The sequence below is a fragment of the Hemiscyllium ocellatum genome, chromosome 1, assembly GCF_020745735.1.
Source record: "Hemiscyllium ocellatum isolate sHemOce1 chromosome 1, sHemOce1.pat.X.cur, whole genome shotgun sequence".
Classification (NCBI taxonomy): Eukaryota; Metazoa; Chordata; class Chondrichthyes; order Orectolobiformes; family Hemiscylliidae; genus Hemiscyllium; species Hemiscyllium ocellatum.
Window position 1 is genome coordinate 36663466 of NC_083401.1, and position 19825 is coordinate 36683290.

At 42.6% G+C, this 19825-nt stretch overlaps 1 protein-coding gene across 4 annotated transcripts in view; it reads left to right on the top strand.

Moving 5' to 3' along the window:
* LOC132828619 (fibroblast growth factor receptor 3-like) overlaps positions 1 to 19825 on the top strand; it is a 139280-nt gene that overhangs the window by 15974 nt on the left and 103481 nt on the right. For all 4 annotated transcript variants that reach the window (XM_060845706.1, XM_060845786.1, XM_060845865.1 and 1 more), the window contains exon 2: positions 3961 to 4196. In XM_060845706.1, coding sequence (XP_060701689.1) covers positions 4025 to 4196 — 172 coding nt within the window. In that variant the 5' untranslated portion in view covers positions 3961 to 4024. The remainder of the gene's footprint in view (positions 1 to 3960; positions 4197 to 19825) is intronic.

Below are 19825 nucleotides of genomic sequence, written 5' to 3' on the forward strand. Positions count from 1 at the left end.
GTGGGTCTATCCACAACACTTGCTCAATAGCAGTTCAAGATATCAACTCACCTTCACCTTTTTTATTAATTCATTCACTGAATGAAGGTGTCACTGGCTAGGCCAACATTTATTACCCATCCCTAATTACCCAGAGGTCAGTAAATCACAGTGCTGTGGGTCTGGAGTCACATGTAGGCCAGGAAAGGACATTAGTGAGCCAGATGGATTCTTCTTGACAATCAACAATGGTTTGACAGTCATCATTAGACTCTTAATTCCAGATTTTTATCCAACTAAGTTCCATCATTCACCATGACAGGATTCAAACTCGGGTCCCCAGAACATTACCTGGATTAGTAGTCCAGCAATAATATGACCAAGCCATCGCCTCCCCACCTTCTCACGGTCAACTTGAGGCAGGCAATAAATGCTAGTTCAGCCAGTCAAGCTTATGAAGTGAATTAGAAAGTAAACCACACATTCACCGACTGAGATCATCTGGACAGACAAAGAATCAAACTTGGAACCCTTTGGACATACATGACTCAATAGCACAAAATCCTCCCTGCAAGGAGAAATTAAGAGATTCTTTCACTGGATTTGAAGGTTTTCTTGCAAATGCCTTTTAATTTCTTAACATTGTCAGCTTGACTCATTTGCTGATGAGTCAGGGGTCACGGTTTAAACCTCACTCCTGAATTTAACACATAGTCCAAGCTGACACTCCATTACCTGATGAGAGATTGCTGTAGTTCTGGAGGTGACGTCTTTCAGACGAACTATTGAACCAGTTGCGCATCAAAGTTCCGTGGAAACACTCACAAGTTTTCCCAGTGTCCCGGCCAACATTCCTCCCATCACTAAATCCAGATTGACGGGTCATTTTATCTCTCTCTGGAATCTTGCTTGTGTCGGTATTGGCAATATTTCCTCATCCCCAGAACAATAGCGAATAAACCTCAGGTGGACCTCAGAATGTTGTGAGAGGTGTTATGTGAATGAAAGGTTCATTATTGTCTTGGAAGAGGATTGGAGATTTTTTTTATACAGTTGTATCGTTCATGGGTAAACAACTGTCTTTAAGAGCAGCACTGATATGTATGGTTACCTTAAACACTTGTTCCCTGTCTTGGTTTTTGGTGACACCTCCCCCCAGCACTCCCCACAACCCCACGGCACTTCAACCCATCAATCCCCAAACCTCAGTCATCCTCATCTTCAGGCCGTACAGCAAAGACAAAGAAAAGAGCTTGTCACAAATTACACGTTTCAAAATCAGCAGCGTCTGCCAACTTGTCAGCAGAAGGGAATTATTGAGATGAGTTATTTACGGCTGGAAAGGTTTTCGAAGCAGCAGGGGCTCAGGATGATATATTGTCCGCTGTGGTATAATCCACACTCGCCTGGACACAGTTCGACGCTGCTGATTTTATTATCAGCCCATAAGCCTGTAACATAAGGAACCAGCCAGCCCAGTGGATTGCAAGCTGTTTCAGATGCCAGTGGCTCCAGTAACCGGGAGTGGAAGTGCTCACTTCAACTGTACAATTGGGCAAAAGGCATGTCATAAAATGCTCTTACATTGGTGTGTGTTCTTCTTGCCTTTGGCTGAACTCCTGGCTTTCAGCATCTTGTGCCCTTGGGCACTCGCTCTGTTGGTCTGAAGAAACACTGTCCAGTCAGTCTTCGTGTCAGCATACAAAAACACTTTTAAAAAAATGCATTTGCAGGGTGCGGGCTTAGCTGGCTAGGCCAACATTTATTGTCCAGAGGGTAGTTCTGAGTTAACCATATTACTGTGAAACTGGAGTCACACATAGGCCAGAACAGGTCATGACAATTTCCCTTTCCTGTATTGGTGAACCAGATCTGGATTTCCCCCTAACAATCCTCATTCAACTTTTAATTTATTGAATTCACATTTCTACCAGGTCAGGATTTGACCTCAGGTTGCCAGAGCATTATCTGGGTTGCTGAATTAACAGGCTAGGTGTCAGGGCGTTGTAGGCTGTGGACCAAGTGCAGGTAAATGGGAATAGTGTAGTTTAGTATTTGTTAGTGGGCATAGACATGGTGAGCTGAAAAGCCTATACAGTATGACTCTGTGATACTAGTGATGACACCCCATTAGGGTATCACCTCCCATGTGCAGTTTAATTGTTACTTCAAAGCAATTATTAAAGTGAGAAAACTGGCTGTCCAATGGAGACCACAACGTTGCATGTATTTCAAGCGAGATCCCAGATAATACTTTGTTTATTAAATATTATAGGATGTCTTGGCCATTCCTGGAAAATTGCAATTTGCCAGATCTAGTTAGATGTGAAAGCTGAATTGTCTTTGTATTCACCCAGAGAGCAGTGAGCCTATGGAATTCACTACTATAGAAAGTATCATTCCTGATGAAGGGCTTATGCCCGAAACGTAGATTCTCCTGCTCCTCGGATGCTGCCTGACCTGCTGTGCTTTTCCAGCACTACACTCTCAACTCTGATCTCCAGCATCTGCAGTCCTCACTTTCTCCTACTATAGGAAGTAGGAGAAAGGGCTGAATGGTCTACCGTTTTTATTTTCTATGTTTCTATGAATGGTGTATTCCTATCTCCAAGATGTTTTTGCAAGGTCTGTCAGCACTACATTTAAAATTAGCGCAATGTACAAACATTATGCATATTATACCACGTCAAAATACAATGAGGGTCCGAGGAACCAGTGTATCTTAGTGGAGGTTTACTTTGGCTTCAAGGCAAAAACTGTGATTGGGTAATATAGTAGAAATGCTAGAGGCTTTACCACAGGAGGATTTGAGGACTGGAGTAATGAAATCTGTTTTCAGTTGTATAGATCACTGGTGAAACCGTACTCGGTGCAGTTCAGGTCTCCTTGCCTTAGAATGGATATACTTAACTTGGAGGGACTATAACAGAGGTTCACCAGACTGATTCTAGAGCCGGAGGAGCAGTTTAAAAATAAGGGAGTAGAGGACTGAGATGAATTTTATTATTAAGGTGGTTGTGAATCTTTGGCATTCTTTGAGAGTCAATAAGTAAATTCAAGACAAAGATTAATGGGTTTCTAGTTACTAATGACTACAAGGAATATGATGTTCAGGTAAATGATGAGCCATAATTTGGAATAGTGGAGCAGGCTAAATGGCCTTCTGCTATTCTTAGGTTCCCAATCAACGTACACAGCGATGATAGTAGAGTGATTTGATGAAATATGAGGGGATATTGAAGGAGTTAATCGAAGTAAACTGATTCAAGGGATCAAGATATTTAAAACAACATTGCATTTATATAATGCCACGAACATAGTAAGACCTGCCAAGGGGCTTCAAAGAATCTTGATTAAAAGCTTTTGACACTAAACCACCACAAGAAGATAATACAGCCAACGAGCAAAAGCTCAATGAAAAGCTTAGGTCATAAGGGAGGAGTGAGATCAAGAGGTTTTGAACAGATATTTCAAAGCTTAAAAATAAGGTGAAATGGGAGAGATTTTGAGCAGATAGCTTGGTTTTTGTTTTCACCGGAGCTCAAAGGATGTGGATTTGTCAACTGGTGTTGATGTTTCAACAAGACCGCGTGTTAACATTTAAAAGTAGATGAAATAAGTTGTTGAAGGGAAGTTGGAGCAGGATACACAGGATTGAGCCACTGTTAATGTAGAAGGAGGGTGATATTGGCTGGCTGGGCCAAGCAGCTGTTTTCTTTTGATGTAACACATTGATGGAATGTTGCACAGTGGTATGCCACTACTTCTCAGTGACCATTCAGCCTCTCTACTTGTTCTGTCAGTCAGGACAGTCAGGGCTGATCTTCTGCCTTGATTTCACTTTCCCAGCTCCTGCCTTCCTTCATTCACTGACATGTGAAGAATCTGTTTTTTGCCAGGACCATGACAATGTACGGCGAGTTAGAGTTAAGAGGCTCATGCACATGTTAACGCCCTCCTTTCCTTGCCCCTCTCTTCTAGAGCACTTGGCGCCAGCACTCGTCAGTGGAATCGTGGTGCCCATGCCTGTGAAGCACACACACAGATGATGTCTGAAGCTGGACGGGGCAGTAGGAGTCGGATTGGCAGCCATTCTGGAGGAATGATCACCCTGTGGTACGCACTTTACCTCTGTTTAGTCACTGTCACCAGCATCCAAGCTGCCAGGCTCCGCATTTCAGAAGCTGCAGAAAAACCCACCCGACGTCCTCCCTCAGGTAAACATCAGAGTTGGACTTCTCGTTTTGTCATTTGTCATTCTGTCTGGACCGTTTTCTTGGGGAGGGGGAGAAGGGGAGGTGAAATGCTTGGATTAATGTTTTGTTTAGCATTTTTATTTTTATAGTAATTCATTGTAGGCATATAACAAGGCCAGACTAACTGCCTCTCCCAAGTTGCTCTTTAAGAAGCTGATCTATACAAAGAAGGTCTTCCTACTGTGCTGTCAGAGAGGGAATTCCCAGACCCGTGGGAATGTATTGATTACATTGTGAAAAGAGTAACACTCCTGAGCTCTTCATTATATGAATTAATTTTAACATTCTGGTTTAACAAAGTCCTTATCAATTCTATATTGACAACAGTTCATTATTTTGACTGCTGTATTTTACCTGGAGCCTTTAGCCAACAGTCAACAGTGTGATATCTAGAGGACAAAAAATATAATCTGTTTAAGTCTCAAACTGTCTCAATCAATTGACTAATTTATTTGAGGGAACTATATACCTGCCAACTTTCTTTATTCTTCCCTGGGATATGGGCGTCATTGATAAGGCTCGAATCTGTTGCACATTTCTAATTGCCTATCTACTGACTGGCTTGCTAGTGACTTTCAGAGGATAGTGAAGAGCCAGTCACATTGCTGTGAGTCGAAAAGTGTGGCACTGGAAAAGCACAGCAGGTCAGCAGCATCCAAGGAGCAGGAAAATCAAGGTTTCAAGTATAAGCCATTCATCAGGAATGTGGGAGGGAGGAGGGAGGCCTGAGAGATAAATCACCCTCCACCTGCATCTATTTATCCCCTTCCCAGCTACCTTTCCCCCAGCCCCAGCCCCAGCTCCCTATTTATCTGTCAGCCCCCTTCCCCCTCCCCACATTCCTGATGAAAGGCTTATGCCCGAAACGTCGATCTCCTGCTCCTCGGATGCTGCCTGACCTGCTGTGCTTTTCCAGCACCACCCTTCTCAACTCTGATCTCCAGCATCTGCGGTCCTCACTTTCTCCACATTGCTGTGAGTCTGGAGTCACAAACCAAGTACAGCTGCAAATGTCCATCCCTCACAGACATTAGTGCACCAGATGATGATACCTGCCTGGCTACCATTACTGGGACGAGCTTTTAAATCCTGAATTTAGTAATTACATTTAAATTCCACCAGCTGCCACTGTGGGATTTGAACACTTGTCTCCACGGGTCAATTGAATTTCTAGGCCAGTGACATTACCACAGCACCATCATCTCTCCAAACTGAAGTTGTGATATCTGTAAATAGGGACAGGATTTATTAGATAATCCAAACATAGTGCACAGCATTTTAGCCCTTGTTGGTCATTTTTATGTTACACTGCCTTTTCTCTCTTGCTACATAACAGGCATGGTGCACCTACCCGGGCTGTTTCTACCTATTACCTGAACAGAATGGGTTGGCAAGCCAGCAGGAAAGACTGGTCTGCCATTTTAACAAGGTGGCCAGCCCAGCCTCCAAAATCCCAGTCCAGCAGCCATTTCCCATTTACTTACCACTAACTTACCCATTACCCTACTGGGACATAGTAATCTGAGCCCTCTCCCCCTGCTTTCAGTTACTGAGCTCATCTCGCAAGGCCTGGTCCCCATGGCAACAACCCCAACTGGGCATGCTCATTGTTCTGGAGGAGAAGAGCCCCGTACTGGGCACCTTGTGTACACTTCAAACCTTAGCCACACATCACTTTAAGGAGCAACACAGCATGAAGCCTGAAACAAATTCCTCTTTGATTTTCGGTCACTCGCTAACCTTTTCCTATGACAATATTGTCTTCTGCCGTCCTGCTGTTGGAGGGTAAATGCACATCTAACATCTGGCAGTTTTACAGACCAGTTGATCAGAGTTCAGGACCAGCATGGTCCTGTGAGGATGAAAGATAAAGATGGCAAGTTTCAGGAACCCTGGATAACAAAACGTATTGAAAGGTTAATCAAAAAGGAAAGAAGTATATGTAAGATTTCAGAAAATGCAATCAGACAAGGCCCTTGAGGAATATAAAGGAAGCAGGAAGGAACTTAAACAAGGAACTGGGAGGACTAAAAGGAGCCATGAAATGTTCTTGACAAGTAGGATTAAGGAGAATCCCAAAGCATTTTATATGTATATTAAGAGCAAGAGGGCAACGAGAGAAAGGGTAGGTCCACTCAAAGTCAAAAGGAGGAGATTTATGCATGAAGCCAGAGGAAGTGGGTGAGGTCCTTAACGAGTACTTTGCATTAGTATTCACTAAGGAGAAGGACATGGATGATGGTAGGATTAGGGAGGGGTAGGCTGATATTCTAAGGCATGTTATTATTAAGAAGGAGGAGGCGTTGGGTGTCTTGAAACAAGTTAAGGTAGATGAGGCCTCAGAGCCTGATGGGAACTACCCCTGGATTCTATGGGAGGTAAAGGAGGAGATTGCTGAGACCTTGACAATGATCTTTGTATCATCTTTAGGCACAGGTGAGGTCCTGGAAGACTAGAAAATAGCAAATGTTTTTCCTTTGTTTACAAAAAGCAACAAGGATAATCCAGGAAATTATAGGCAGATGAGCTTTACATCAGTGGTAGGGCAATCATTGGAGAAGATTCTTAGGGTCAGGGTTTACTCACATGTGGAGAAGAATGAACTTATTAGAGATCGTGTGGGGGAGGTCCGGTCTCGAAAATTTGATTGAGTTTCATGAAGATGATTGTTGAAGATAAGACATTGGATGCTGTCTAATTAGATTAGATTAGATTACTTACAGTGTGGAAACAGGCCCTTCAGCCCAACAAGTCCACACCAACCCGCCGAAGCGCAACCCACCCATACCCCTACATTTACTCCTTACCAAACACTACGGCAATTTAGCATGGCCAATTCACCTGACCCGCACATCTTTGGATTGTGGGAGGAAACCGGAGCACCCGGAGGAAACCCACGCAGACACGGGGAGAACGTGCAAACTCCACACAGTCTGTCGCCTGAGTCAGGAATTGAACCCGGGTCTCAGGCGCTGTGAGGCAGCAGTGCTAACCACTGTGCCACCGTGCCGCCCACTTTACTGAAGCATTTGCCTCCCTCAGTAACCTGGGTTAGAATATAGATAGACACATGAACAGGCAGGGATAGAGACCATGTGCAGGCAGATGGGATTAGTTTAGAATGGCATCATGATCAGCCAAGGTTCTGTACTTCCCTATCATCAGGAACATCCTTCTTGCGTTTACCTGCCTGTTCCTGTTAGAATTTTGTATATATTTCTATGAGATTTGCCCTCATTCTTCTAAACTCCAGTGAATATAATCCAAACTGATCCAGTATCTCTTTCTCTAGCCTTCCTCTAGCAAGCTTCATTGTGTTAGATGCTGGGATGCAATCCTGTGGACTTTAATATCCACCAATTGAGTGAGCAGAGTCACTTGGCAGAGATAGCAAATCAAAGAGGTGAAAAGTTAGAAATACAAGATTGCTTTTTCTCTCGCACTGCTGATATCTCTCTATCTGTCTGGTGATTGTGCTGACAGTTGCTGGATATGTGCAGCTGCCTGAGTGAGACTCCAAACCCAGCTGGGAATACTCACAAAGGTTCGATCTTTCTTGAAATTCAGGTGAAGCCAACTTGTTTACTGTCTGGTCACCTGTATCTACACAGAACCAAAGCCTTGGGAGCTTTTTCGACAGTGAGTATGTCTGTCTATGTGAGACTGTGTATGTATGTCTGTCTGCGACTCTCTTTCTTTGTCTGTCCACATAGACCCTAAATGAGTATGCACATTTGTCTGATATACACACACTCAATGTCTCATGCAATCATTCATTTCTAAAGCACACAATGTGACTATCTTTCTTCCATTCTTCCATCGGATAAGGGTGTCATTGGCAAGGCCAACATTTATTACCCATTGGTCTTGGGAAGGTGGTAGTGAACCACTGCAATCCATGTGCGGTTGGACCACTCCCAATGCTGTCAGGAAGTGAGGAGACGGTGACGCCATGGTGATGTTGCTGGGCTCGTATTTTAGAAACAATGGTTAGTGCCCTGGGCACAAGGGTTTAAATCCATCCATTGTAGTTGGTGGAATTTGAATTCAATGAATTAATTGAAGACAATCTAGAATTAAAAGCTGGCTCAGTGATGGTGGCCATAAGTGTTGTAAAAACCTATATGGCTTGTTAATTTCTGGTGCCTTATATCTCATAAATGCCTTGTGAAATGGCCTGGTAAGCCATTTGTACCAAACCATTTCAGAAAAGTCATTTCCTAGCGACTTCCTTTTTTGCACTTTGTTTGTATTGGTCTTTCACTATAGGTGTCTCTCCCTCGTGCTCTCTTCCTCTCTCCATCTTGCCCCTTCTCTCCATCCTTTCCTCTCTGAATGCTATATACAGCAGAGCAGCTGTGTTTATTTTTTGAAGTCATGCAATGGAAAAGGGCATTTTCCTAGTTTCCTGAAGGAGGTAGAGAAACGAGGCTTGAGCTGTAACAGACTCGGTGAGTTTTGAATCATCTGCTCTCCTAAAACCACCAGTAAAAGTCAGGTTGTCCGATGGAGGCCAAGAGCTGTTTTGTCCGCCACCTCCCCATCCCCCCATCTTGACTTAATGCCATTAATCATTGCCGAGGGCTGTTTTTGTCAGCAAGAAAGCTGTAATAAAACACATATTCTAAATGTAACTCAACACAGCTTATTTTTCACAGCTAAACAGGTTGATTTATGGAGCTCCCTGAGTAGCTGTTGATGAATTTGCTTGAGTTGGAAATAAAGACGCTGCTGATTGGGACTGGAGCCTGTTTCTTCCCCTCTGAAAAACTGTGGAGTCTCGTTGCTCAATGCAACTGGATTGTGCCGAGTGCAGACTGTGGCTGAGGTTTCTGATGTGCTGGAAGGAGTTCCTCTCATGGGAGTGCTCCCAGTGCGATTCCTCCCCCTCCAGCCCTGCCACAAGTCCACAACAGAACAGTAAGGTCCTACTGCTACTGAGTGAATGCACCTTTGTGCTACCATGGACTCTCATGTATAAAACCCACATTGAAGCAAAGCTCACTGCCGGAACCGTCATTTTCAGAAGAGACCAGTGAAGGCTTAAAGGAGGGGGTTTGCTCTGAGGTGGGGCTGTGTATATTGCACATATTAAGGTCTCCACAGGGAGGTGCCTTGTTTCTGGCAGGAAGGCAGGAGATGTTGGCTTCAGTCTGAATGGAGTCCAAGGCAAAGGTAGAAGGGGCCTCATCTGGGCTACATTTCCCCTCAGCGTTTTGGATCAGGAACAATGTTGGATTCTTGTGAATGAAAGTGGAGAGGCTGCGCAGAAAACGAATGCAAACACCATTAACAAGCTGCTGTGCAGATGATGAAAGGGGTCATTGAACTATTTTACCTCTTCGGGGATCAGGGTCAGTGGACTTGCTGGCTGAGAATGGGGCTTCAGACACTAAAAGCGATCCGTATAGGAAGTCTAACCTTGACAGTGAGCAGTCAGTGCATTCTGTCCGTTCTCCTGCTGCGCTCTCACACATAAAGGGCCCTACATCCTGAGGCCCAAGGGTGCATTTTTATATAAGGCCTCTGGAGCTTTTGTGAGCTATTTGGGGAACTCCTGCACCGAATGTTGGAGTCTGAAACACTGAGCCAGCTTCTGTGCATGCACTGTGTTACAACACAGATCACAACATGCCACTCGTGTGCAGATGCTCAGAGAACCTGTACACACACACACGCACATGCACACGCACACGCACACACACACACACACCCGGATGTTGCTGTCTGAGATTCTGCTGCAAAGACACCCCAAAGACAGCATCGTGAAATTGTTGTATGTACATATGTCAGAGATTGTGATTAATTCAGTCAAAAATAAAACTTGAGCTTTCATATTCCAGTTTAGAGCCATGGAGATGTACAGCATAGAAACAGACTGTTTGGTCCAACTCATTCATGTCGACCAGGTATCCTAAATTAATCTAATTCCATTTGCCATATCCTTCTCAATCCATGGGTACGTGAATCATAGAATCATAGGGTTTCAAATATTTCCATGGTTCACATACCCATCCAATGTCCTTTAGGGAAAGAAATATGCTATCCTTACTTGGTCAGGCCTATACATGACTCCAGACCCACAGCAATGTTATTGACGTTTATTGCTCTCTGAAATAGCATAGTGAGCAACATCAGTTGAGGGGCAGTTAAGGACAGGGCAATAAATGCTGGCTTCACCAGAGATGCCCACATCCATGAATGAATTTTGAAGAAGACAACTTTCAGCCTTCAGCTGTATAAGTGACAAGTAATATTTGCACCATACATGTGTCATGGCGATGACCTCTCCAACAAGAGAGAATCTGACCAACTCCCCTTGACATTCAACAACATTACCATCGCTAGATCATCCACTGTCAACATCTGGAGAATTATCATTGAGTAGATAGTGAATTGGATCAACTAGATTAAAAACTCTGTATGGAACTGAATAATTTGTTTTCTTTGTTTCTTCATCAGATTGTTCTTTCAATCTCTTTATTTTGCTTTCTATACCTGATTTGTCCTGAATTATACACTTTACATGGCACTTTCTGCTTCTAACTTTGAACTACTTATTAACAGCACTTTAAATTGATTGGGTAAAGAGATCCACAGTTAGTTATCCTAGTCACTAGATCACTGCATTGTACCTTTTGGATGGCACTTGCTAAATCAGAGCATATGGAAAACCATTAGCAAGTACAAATGTAATATATGGCCTACAGAGATATCCTGGAGCTGAGATGACTGACCTCCAACAACCCAAATCATCTTCCTTTGAATGAATAGGAGTGTAGAACTTGAAACAATGTACATCATTCCCTATATTTGCAGCACAACAACAACTTGCATTTATATAGAGCCTTTAATGCAATGAATGCTTTGAAAATGGATCCAGTATGTCCTGTTAATCCCCAGACCCAAGTGCCAAGAGCAGTGATAGCTCAGGGAAGGTTGACAATTGAAGGTAAAAGTCCCTCTTCGTTGAGAGGCTTTAAAGCATGCAGTTAATATTATATTGCACCTTTCAAGGCGTATTGAGGCTTACTTTAAAAACAAGCTCAAAATATTTCAGTTAGTTCACAGTTTAAGTACATTGCCTATCTATAAATATTCATGAACCAGAGATCCACAAGTAAAAATGGAGAACTGTCCTATCTAATAGGCTATTTTAAAAATTTAAGTATGGGCAATCTAATGGCAAACTCTGCACATTTTGGATAATGGAACATTGATTGTGCATTGTCTATGCAGTCTTTGTAAAAGAATACAAGATATGTAGTAGCACAGTCTATGCCTTTACAAACTTTTAACAACTCATAACTTAAAAGACATCCCATTCACCTATCAAGGCTGCATATTCTTGCCTATATTGGTTTCCAAATTTGCAACAAGTTGATTTTAAAATTCTCATCCTTCATTGATATATTCTTGGCCTTTACCACCTCTATTTCTATAATGTCCTCTAATCCCAAAACCCCTTTGTGATATTTGTGCTCACCTAATTTTAACCCTACCACCATTAATTGTTGCACCTTCAATTCCCTAGGTTTCAAGCTTTGGATCTCTCTCACTAAACTATTCCAGATTTCTAGGAGAAAGTGAGGACTGCAGATGCTGGAGATCAGAGCTGAAAATGTGTTGCTGGAAAAGCACAGCAGGTCAGGTAGCATCCAAGGAGCAGGAGTATCGACGTTTCGGGCATGAGCCCTTCTTCAGCCCTTCCTGAAGAAGGGCTCATGCCTGAAACGTCGACTCTCCTGCTCCTTGGATGCTGCTTGACCTGCTGCGCTTTTCCAGCAACACATTTTCAGCTCTATTCCAGATTTCTACCTATTTATTTTTAAGGCACTTCTTAAAACCTATTACATTTGGTCACTTGTCCTGATATATAGTGAGTATCAAATCTTGTTTGATAACCCTTCTCTGATCCATTTTCAAAACGTTTATTGTATTGCATTAAATGCATTGTATAAATGCAAGTTGTTGTGCTGCAAATACAGGGAGCAATGTACATCGCTTCAAGTTCTACATGCCTATTATTACCTAGATCAAAGGAAGATGGTTATGGTTGTTGGAGATCAGTTATCTGAGCTCCAGGATATCTCTGCAGGAATTTCTCAGGGTAGATGTTTTCAAATCAACCAGCTCAGAGATGTTACTAACATTTCTGCAGTAGGTAGTAGTTGAATCTGGGTCACTTGGCTCAGAGGTAGGGACACTACCACGGTGCCACAAGAGCCCCAGTTCCTCAGACTACGTCAGTGACCTTTCCTCCATCATAAGATGGGGATGTTGACTGATGATTGCACAATGTTCAGCACCACTTGTGACAAGAGACTTGGCTCATCATGTCTACATTGGCTGACTGAGCTATTTGACTTGGAGCCAATCTCCTGCCTTTGCCCCCATACGTCTTCAATTTGTTTCTGTTTAAATAATAGCTCAGTACCCTCTTGAATTCCTCAAATTAACTTGCCTGCACCACTCTTCCAGGCACTGCATTCTGCAACCCAAATACTTACTGAGTGAAAAAGGTTTTTCATGCCTTATATTTGTTTCTTTTCAAAACATTTTGCCCCCAAAGCTTGTTCTTTCTACAAGTGGGACAAGTTTCTCCCTATCTACTCTATCCAGTCCATTATGATGTTGAAAATTTTGATCAAATCTCTTTTTAGCCATCTCCTCTCCAAGAAGAAAAGTCCCAACATTTCCAATCTCTCCTCATCCTAGAAGTATCTCAACCCTGGAACAATTCTTGTAAATCTCTTCTGTACTGTCTCCAATATGTTCACATCTTTCCTAAAGTGGTCTAAATTGTATACAATACTCCAGCTAATGTGTAACAAGTGTCAACATAAGTTCAGCATAACTTCTTGCTCTTAGACTCGATGCCTCTGTTAGTAAAGCTCCATGATTTCTCATAGTGAAACTATGTGTGTCAAAATGCAGCATGACCTGGACAACATCCAATCTTGGGCTCTTAAAGTCTTTTCCTCAGGATGGGGGAGACCAAATGGGCAGCACGGTGGCACAGCAGTTAGCACTGCTGCTTCACAGCGCCAGAGACCCGGGTTCAATTCCCGCCTCAGGTGACTCTCTGTGTGGAGTTTGCACATTCTCCCCGTGCCTGCGTGGGTTTCCTCTGGGCGCTCTGGTTTCCTCCCACAGTCCAAAAGTGTGCAGGTCAGGTGAATTGGCCCTGCTAAGTTGCCCGTAGTGTTAGGTGAAGAGGTAAATGTAGGGGAATGGGTCTGGGTTGGTGGCGAGTAGGTGTGGACTTGTTGGGCCACACTGTAAGTAATCTAATCTAATCTAAGTAAAACTAGCGGAAATAGGTTTAGGGTGAGAGGAGAAAGGTGTAAAAGGGACCTAAGGGACAACCTATTCCACCCAGAGAGTAGTGTGTGTATGTGGAATGGGCTTCCAGAGGAAATGGTGGCGGGTGGTACAATTATAATACTTAAAAGGCATCTGGATGGGTATATGAGTAGGAAAGGTTTAGAGGGATATGGGCCAATTGCTGGCAAATGAGACTAGGTTAATTTAGGATATCTGGTCGGCATGAACAAATTGGACCCAAGGGTCTTTTTCCTTTATGTCTCTAAGTGGCAAATATCACAAGTGCCACCTCCAACAAAAGATAATCCAATCATCCATGACATGACCATCACTGAGTCCCCCACTATCAACATACTATTGACCAGTAACTGAACTGGACATTGGCCACAAAAGCAGGTCAGGTACTGGAAATTATGTGATGAGTGACTCACTTTCTTCCTCCCCAAAGCCTGCCCACCATCTCAAAAAAGAACAAGTCAGGAGAGTGTTGGAATGCTTCCCATTTTCCTGCATGGTGTAGCCCCAGTGACATACTAGAAGCTGACACCATTCAGGATAAAGCAAGTGCAACCTGCTCCACCACCTTCACCATCCACTCCTTCCACCATCTCCCACAGTAGCAGTAGTGTGTCCCACCTACAAGATCCATTTCAGAAATTCACGAAGGCTCCAACCCCTTTTCAATCAACAATCACTTCCATTTAAAAGGAAGAGGCCAATAGATACATGAGAACACCATCGCCTATAATTTCCCCCTCCAATCACCATCTTGACTTGTACATTGTTGTTCCTTCAGTGTCACTAGGTCAAATTCCCAGAATTCCCTCCCCAACGCAGTTGTGGGTCTATTTACAGCCACATGGACTGCAGAGTCAAAATCCTGGAACTCCCTCCCTAATACCATTGTGGGTGTATTTACAGCCGTATGGACTGCAGTGGTTCACGTAGGCAACTCACCAGTACCGTATGAAGGGTAAGTAAGATTCAACAGTAAATGGCCCACACACCATGAATACATTTTAAAGAAAATACATCCTTTCTGACATATATTACATGGAAGTTCTTGTGATAAGTGTCTTCTTACTGCCTTTGTAAATAAATAACATTTCTTCTACTTGTGGAGTATATGTGGCTTAAACAACCACTGAATTGTATCCTTCCCACCACAAGATCTTTTATAAGTATTGTGAGTTTAAGAAATATATTCAGCATTTCAATTACTTCATGCAACCATTTAATTATAGTTTGATTAAAGACTCATGCATGGGTATCATCATTTATCAGAGAAAGACCTAACTGCAGGTATTGTACTCTGTCTTCTGAAAGGTAGTTATTGTACAGCAATGAGTGAATGGTTTGCGGTTCATGTTAATGGGACAGACTTTCCACAAACCCTTGATTAAAACTAGCTTATACCAAACTGTCACTTAGTTTCTTTGAGAAGATCAACTTTGCCTGAGGAAATGGCAAGCAACTCTTGAAAGAGCGGTCAGGCTTACAGTTAAATAGGAATATAGTCAATAACATTCCCCAATGTCTCAGGTCTTGATTGTTCCATGGTTTCTTTCATCAAAACATCAAGAATTCTAAACGCCTCGTTTTGGATCCCAACAACAAGCTTCCTTGCTATCCTTCCATGCTCTTCCCTTCTTCCTTCCTCCCTCCACTTCAATTCATTTGTAAACTTAGCATCAAATGTCACTCCAAGCCCAATTTCTAACCTTCCCTGTCACAACTAACCCCCACATCGCCTTCCTCCCAGTCCCTGACTGTTTGCCACTGAAATCGATGCCATTGTGAGCTCCAAACTCAATGATTTCAATGTTCTACAGGTCACCTTCCATCTTCCAGCTTCTTCTGTATTTCAGCTCATCCACAACTCTACTGCTGTCCTGACCTGTGCTAACTCCCATTTCAACTCCCCAAATGTAAAATTTTCATTCTTATCTTGGAATCACAGATTCCCCACATTGCAGATGGAGGTGATTCAGCTGATCAAGGTTGCACTGACCCTCTGAGAAATATCCCATTCTGCCCACCCTATCCCTGTAACTCTGCATTTCCCATGGTTAACCCACCCAGCTTGCACATCCCTGGATACTATGGAGCAATTTAACATAGACAATCCGCCTAGCCTGCACATCGTTGGACTTAAATCCTTTCTCATAGTTGATCCAATCGTGTCTGTGTAACCTCCCTCGACCCAAATATTTTACTGTTCTGGCCTTTTGTGAAACAGTAGCCCCTCTCCTACTCCATTACTACAGAGATTGGAAGCTTGTTGGGATCTGGAATTCTTTCATGTCCTTCCTATAGGATCTCTCCTTAGACTCCTCCTCTTTGGCTAAACATTCGGTCAGCCCTTCTAACAACTACTCTTTTGACTTGGTGTCCATTTTTGTCTGAATCCACCTCTGCCCTGAGGGTTTTTTCTAACCCTAAGGGCTCCACATGAATGTTAGTTGTTATTGCTGTTCAATTCCAAGAAGGCAAACTGGTGTAACCCGAGCAAAAACAGTTATTTTGACTCAATGTAATTTGGCGGACCTCAACTGTGATGGAATGGGATAGATGCAGATGTTACACAGTAACTTGACAATCGCAGCAGAGGGGTAAAGCAATTCCAGATGTTGTGAGGATCTGCTGTCAGGGTGTGGCAACTTGTAATTAGCTAAACTTGCAATTAGGTAAAGTAAATTCAACTATTAAAGGCGATACAGGTCGTTAGGATAAACAACTGTTATTGAGTAATTGGGATCCAGCCACTGCTAGGCAAGCCAACTCCAGATGCTGTGCAGGGATTTGAGTCTGAGTGTTATGAGGTTACTCAATTCAGCTGTTGTTAGGTATGGTGACTTGAGAATTGTCATAGCAGATTGCAACTTCCAGCAGCCACATTATAAGAAGGATATTATTAAGCTAGAGAGGACTCAGAAAAGATTTGCTAAGATGTTGCCAGGTATGGAAGGTTTGAGTTATAAAGAAAGGCTGGATGGGCTGGGACGTTTTTTGTTTGAGAGTAGGAGGGTGGGAGATAACATTAAAGTGTTTTATAAAATCTGAGGGGTATAGATAGGGATAATGGGAGGTATCTTTTTCCTAGGATGGGGTATAACTTTAAGGTGAGACAAACAGATTTAAAAAAGGCATGAAGGGCAAATGTTTTACACAAAGGGTGGTTTGCCTGTGGAATGAACTTCCTGAGGAAGTAGTGGATGTGGGTATAGTTACAGTGTTTTAAAAGACATTTGGAAAGTACTTGAATAGGAAGGGTTTGGAGGGATATGGGCCAGGAGCAGGCAGGTGGGACTAGTTTAGTTTGGGACTGATTAGACCAAAGGGTCTGTTTCTGTGCTGTCTGACTCTGTGACTCCAGATGTTTCAGGGTACTTGCTGTGCAGGAAGTAACTTCTCAATTTCATTAAAAATTCCAAAGAACAATTCCGCTGTTAAACAGAAACAAGAACAGAAATTGCTGGTGAAACTCAACAGGTCTGGAAGCATATGTGGAGAGAAAGCAGAGTCAACGTTTCGAGCCCATTAACCCTTCTTCAGAACTGATCTAAAACGGTCACTGGACTCACAACATTGACTCTGCTTTATTTCCATCAATGCTTCCAAACCTTCTGAGTTTCTCCAGCTATTTCTGTTTTCATTTCTCATTTGTAGCATCCACGGGTCTTTGTTTTTTGTCCACTGTTAAACAAATTAATTATCATAGCTCAAAGCTGCAAATTGAAAATGCAGGTCATTTCAAATTTGAATGCTCTTTAAAAAAAGGCCATTGAGTGATTTAAGTCTGTTAGAATTGCTGGATAATCTGAAAACTTCGGAGTTTGAAACTGATTTAGAATTATCAGGAGTCGACTGTAATCTGCAATGATTCAGAATATGTAATTGACAGCCATCCAACTTAGCAATGAAACCAGCAGTGACAAAATTGCTTCCATCAAGAATCTCTGTTGCTGTGATTAATTAATCAAGAGAATTAGGCTTTAGTTGCAAGATTGAAATTATTTTATACAGCTTTAGTGGTCAACAGCTTTAGATTAAACAACAAAACTTCAAAGCTCTATTTATAGCAAGTTGGAAAACTGCATTTAATATATCTGCTCATTTCTGGATTAATTACAGCTAAAATAACCACGAGAGCAGCTGGACTGTCATAAAACCCAACTGATTTATTAATATCCTTCAGAAAAGGCAACCTATCACCTTTACCAGGTTTGATCTGCTGTGATTTCAGTCCAACACTCCATGATTATCTCTCTGGGCAACTAGGGATGGGCACTAATTGCAGCATTGCCCACATTTGGAAATAAAACCTTTTGAGTAAAGTGGACAATGAAATGGGAAATCTCAGCACTCTGCCTTTAAGCTAAAAGTAAATATAAACAATGCCTTAGTAATCATAATGCTTCATTATGAAATACACCACCAGTCCTCGAAGAGCAGATATAAATACTTATGTGAAAAAAGAGTTGAACGTTGTATCACTTGAGACACAGGAAATGACTTCTGTTGAAAAGGTCACTTCCTTTCGGAAGTCGTAAGGAAACTCACATAATGGTATGTGCCTCAATTGCCAAATAGTTGCTTTAATTCATTCCAGAGCTGGGCAATTTGCAAAATGTTGTCAGTAGGTGCTGTTTGTCTGAATATTACCAGAGGGCAGACCTGAAATGAGGTAACAAGTAGGTCGTTTGATGGGGCAATTAGATGTGACCATCTGTAAATGACAAGGTGTTAACCATTTCTTTGCTGAATCCCCGTGATTCTCTTACTGTCACGTGGCTGTCAGGTCAAACAGGTGCAAAGCAACATGATGCCATTTCTATGGAGCTTAGCATCTGCTGCAGTTTAACCTGGAAACCCTTGCTAACGTTTTGTAGCCTGGCTTAACAGCTGCCAGTGAGATTTGCTGAGAGCTTGCTTCAGTAGTTGCCAGTTTAGACTAAATGTGAAGAGTGGGGATGGCAGTGAGTTGCTGGCTGCTGGCCCTACCTGTCCCCCAGGGGAAGCTCTTACAAAATACACAGTTACAGACTTTATGGAAAGTGAAGTCCTAACAAGAGCTGTAAAGTAAAAGTAGAAGCAATAAAACTGGGGACTTGAGGAGAAACAAAAGCTCCTTGTATCGTAGCTACCACCCGCACCGCCGCTCCCACTGACACAACCGATGTTAACGCTTTTCATAGAAAATGGATAAATTCTAACTGCAGAGTGGATTGAGTGGCACACTGCTCCACCACTGTTCTGGTTTTGCCCCTGGTGCCAGTCTTTAAGGTTTTGATCTCCACAAATTAATACCATTTTGCATCCAAGTTATTCACTAATGTATCCCTTTTAAAATATTGTTCACTGAATGAGGACTGGGGCCCTGGCCAGAGGATGATGGTAGTGACCCATTGAAGACTGGATGAGGCTTGAAGCTGAAATTTGGAGATCCAGGTGGGTAAGTTAATCACGAGCCAGTTCCTTTCATAACTGAATCCATACTGAAAATTTACCTCTAATTTCCACACGCACAGAAGATCGTTTTGTTCATTTAATGGAATGACATTGTGTCAACCACTGTTTGAGTCCACTGGCCCAAATCTACAAATTGTTGTTGCCATTTTAACCTCAAGTGGAAATGGGAACCAAGTCCAGAACATGAGAATTAGGACTAGGTCATTGACCCTTCAACCCTGTTGCACATTTCAATAAGATGCTGATCAACTCCAGCTTCCTACACTATTGCTCATTACTTAATTCTTTTAGTTCTCAGAGATCTGTTGGCTTATGTCCTCAATATCCTCAATAATGGAGCACTGTGGGTTGAGAATTCTAAAGATTCACAAGAATCTTGAGTCAAGAGATTTATCCTCAGTTCAGCCCCGAATGATTCTTTATTCTGAGACGATAACCTTGTGTTCTCAAAATACCAGTCTAAGGACACTGTTTTATCAACATTCAGCCTGCCAAGCTACTTAAGAATTTTATATATTCCAATAATTTGTTCAATAATGGGCAAAGAAAAGATGTGCAGTTGTGCTGAAGGTCCTTACCCTAAATGGCACTTCCTAGATTTCACCCGAAACATCGATTTTCCTGCTCCTCAGATGCTGCCTGACCTACTGTGCTTTTCCAGCATCACTGTAATCTTGACTCTAATCTCCAGCATCTGCAGTGCCCACCTCTGCCTTTGTTCCCTGAGTGTTTTTTGCTGGACACCAGAACGCTTGTTACAATATGATCGAGGACCACAGTTAGCAATGGTG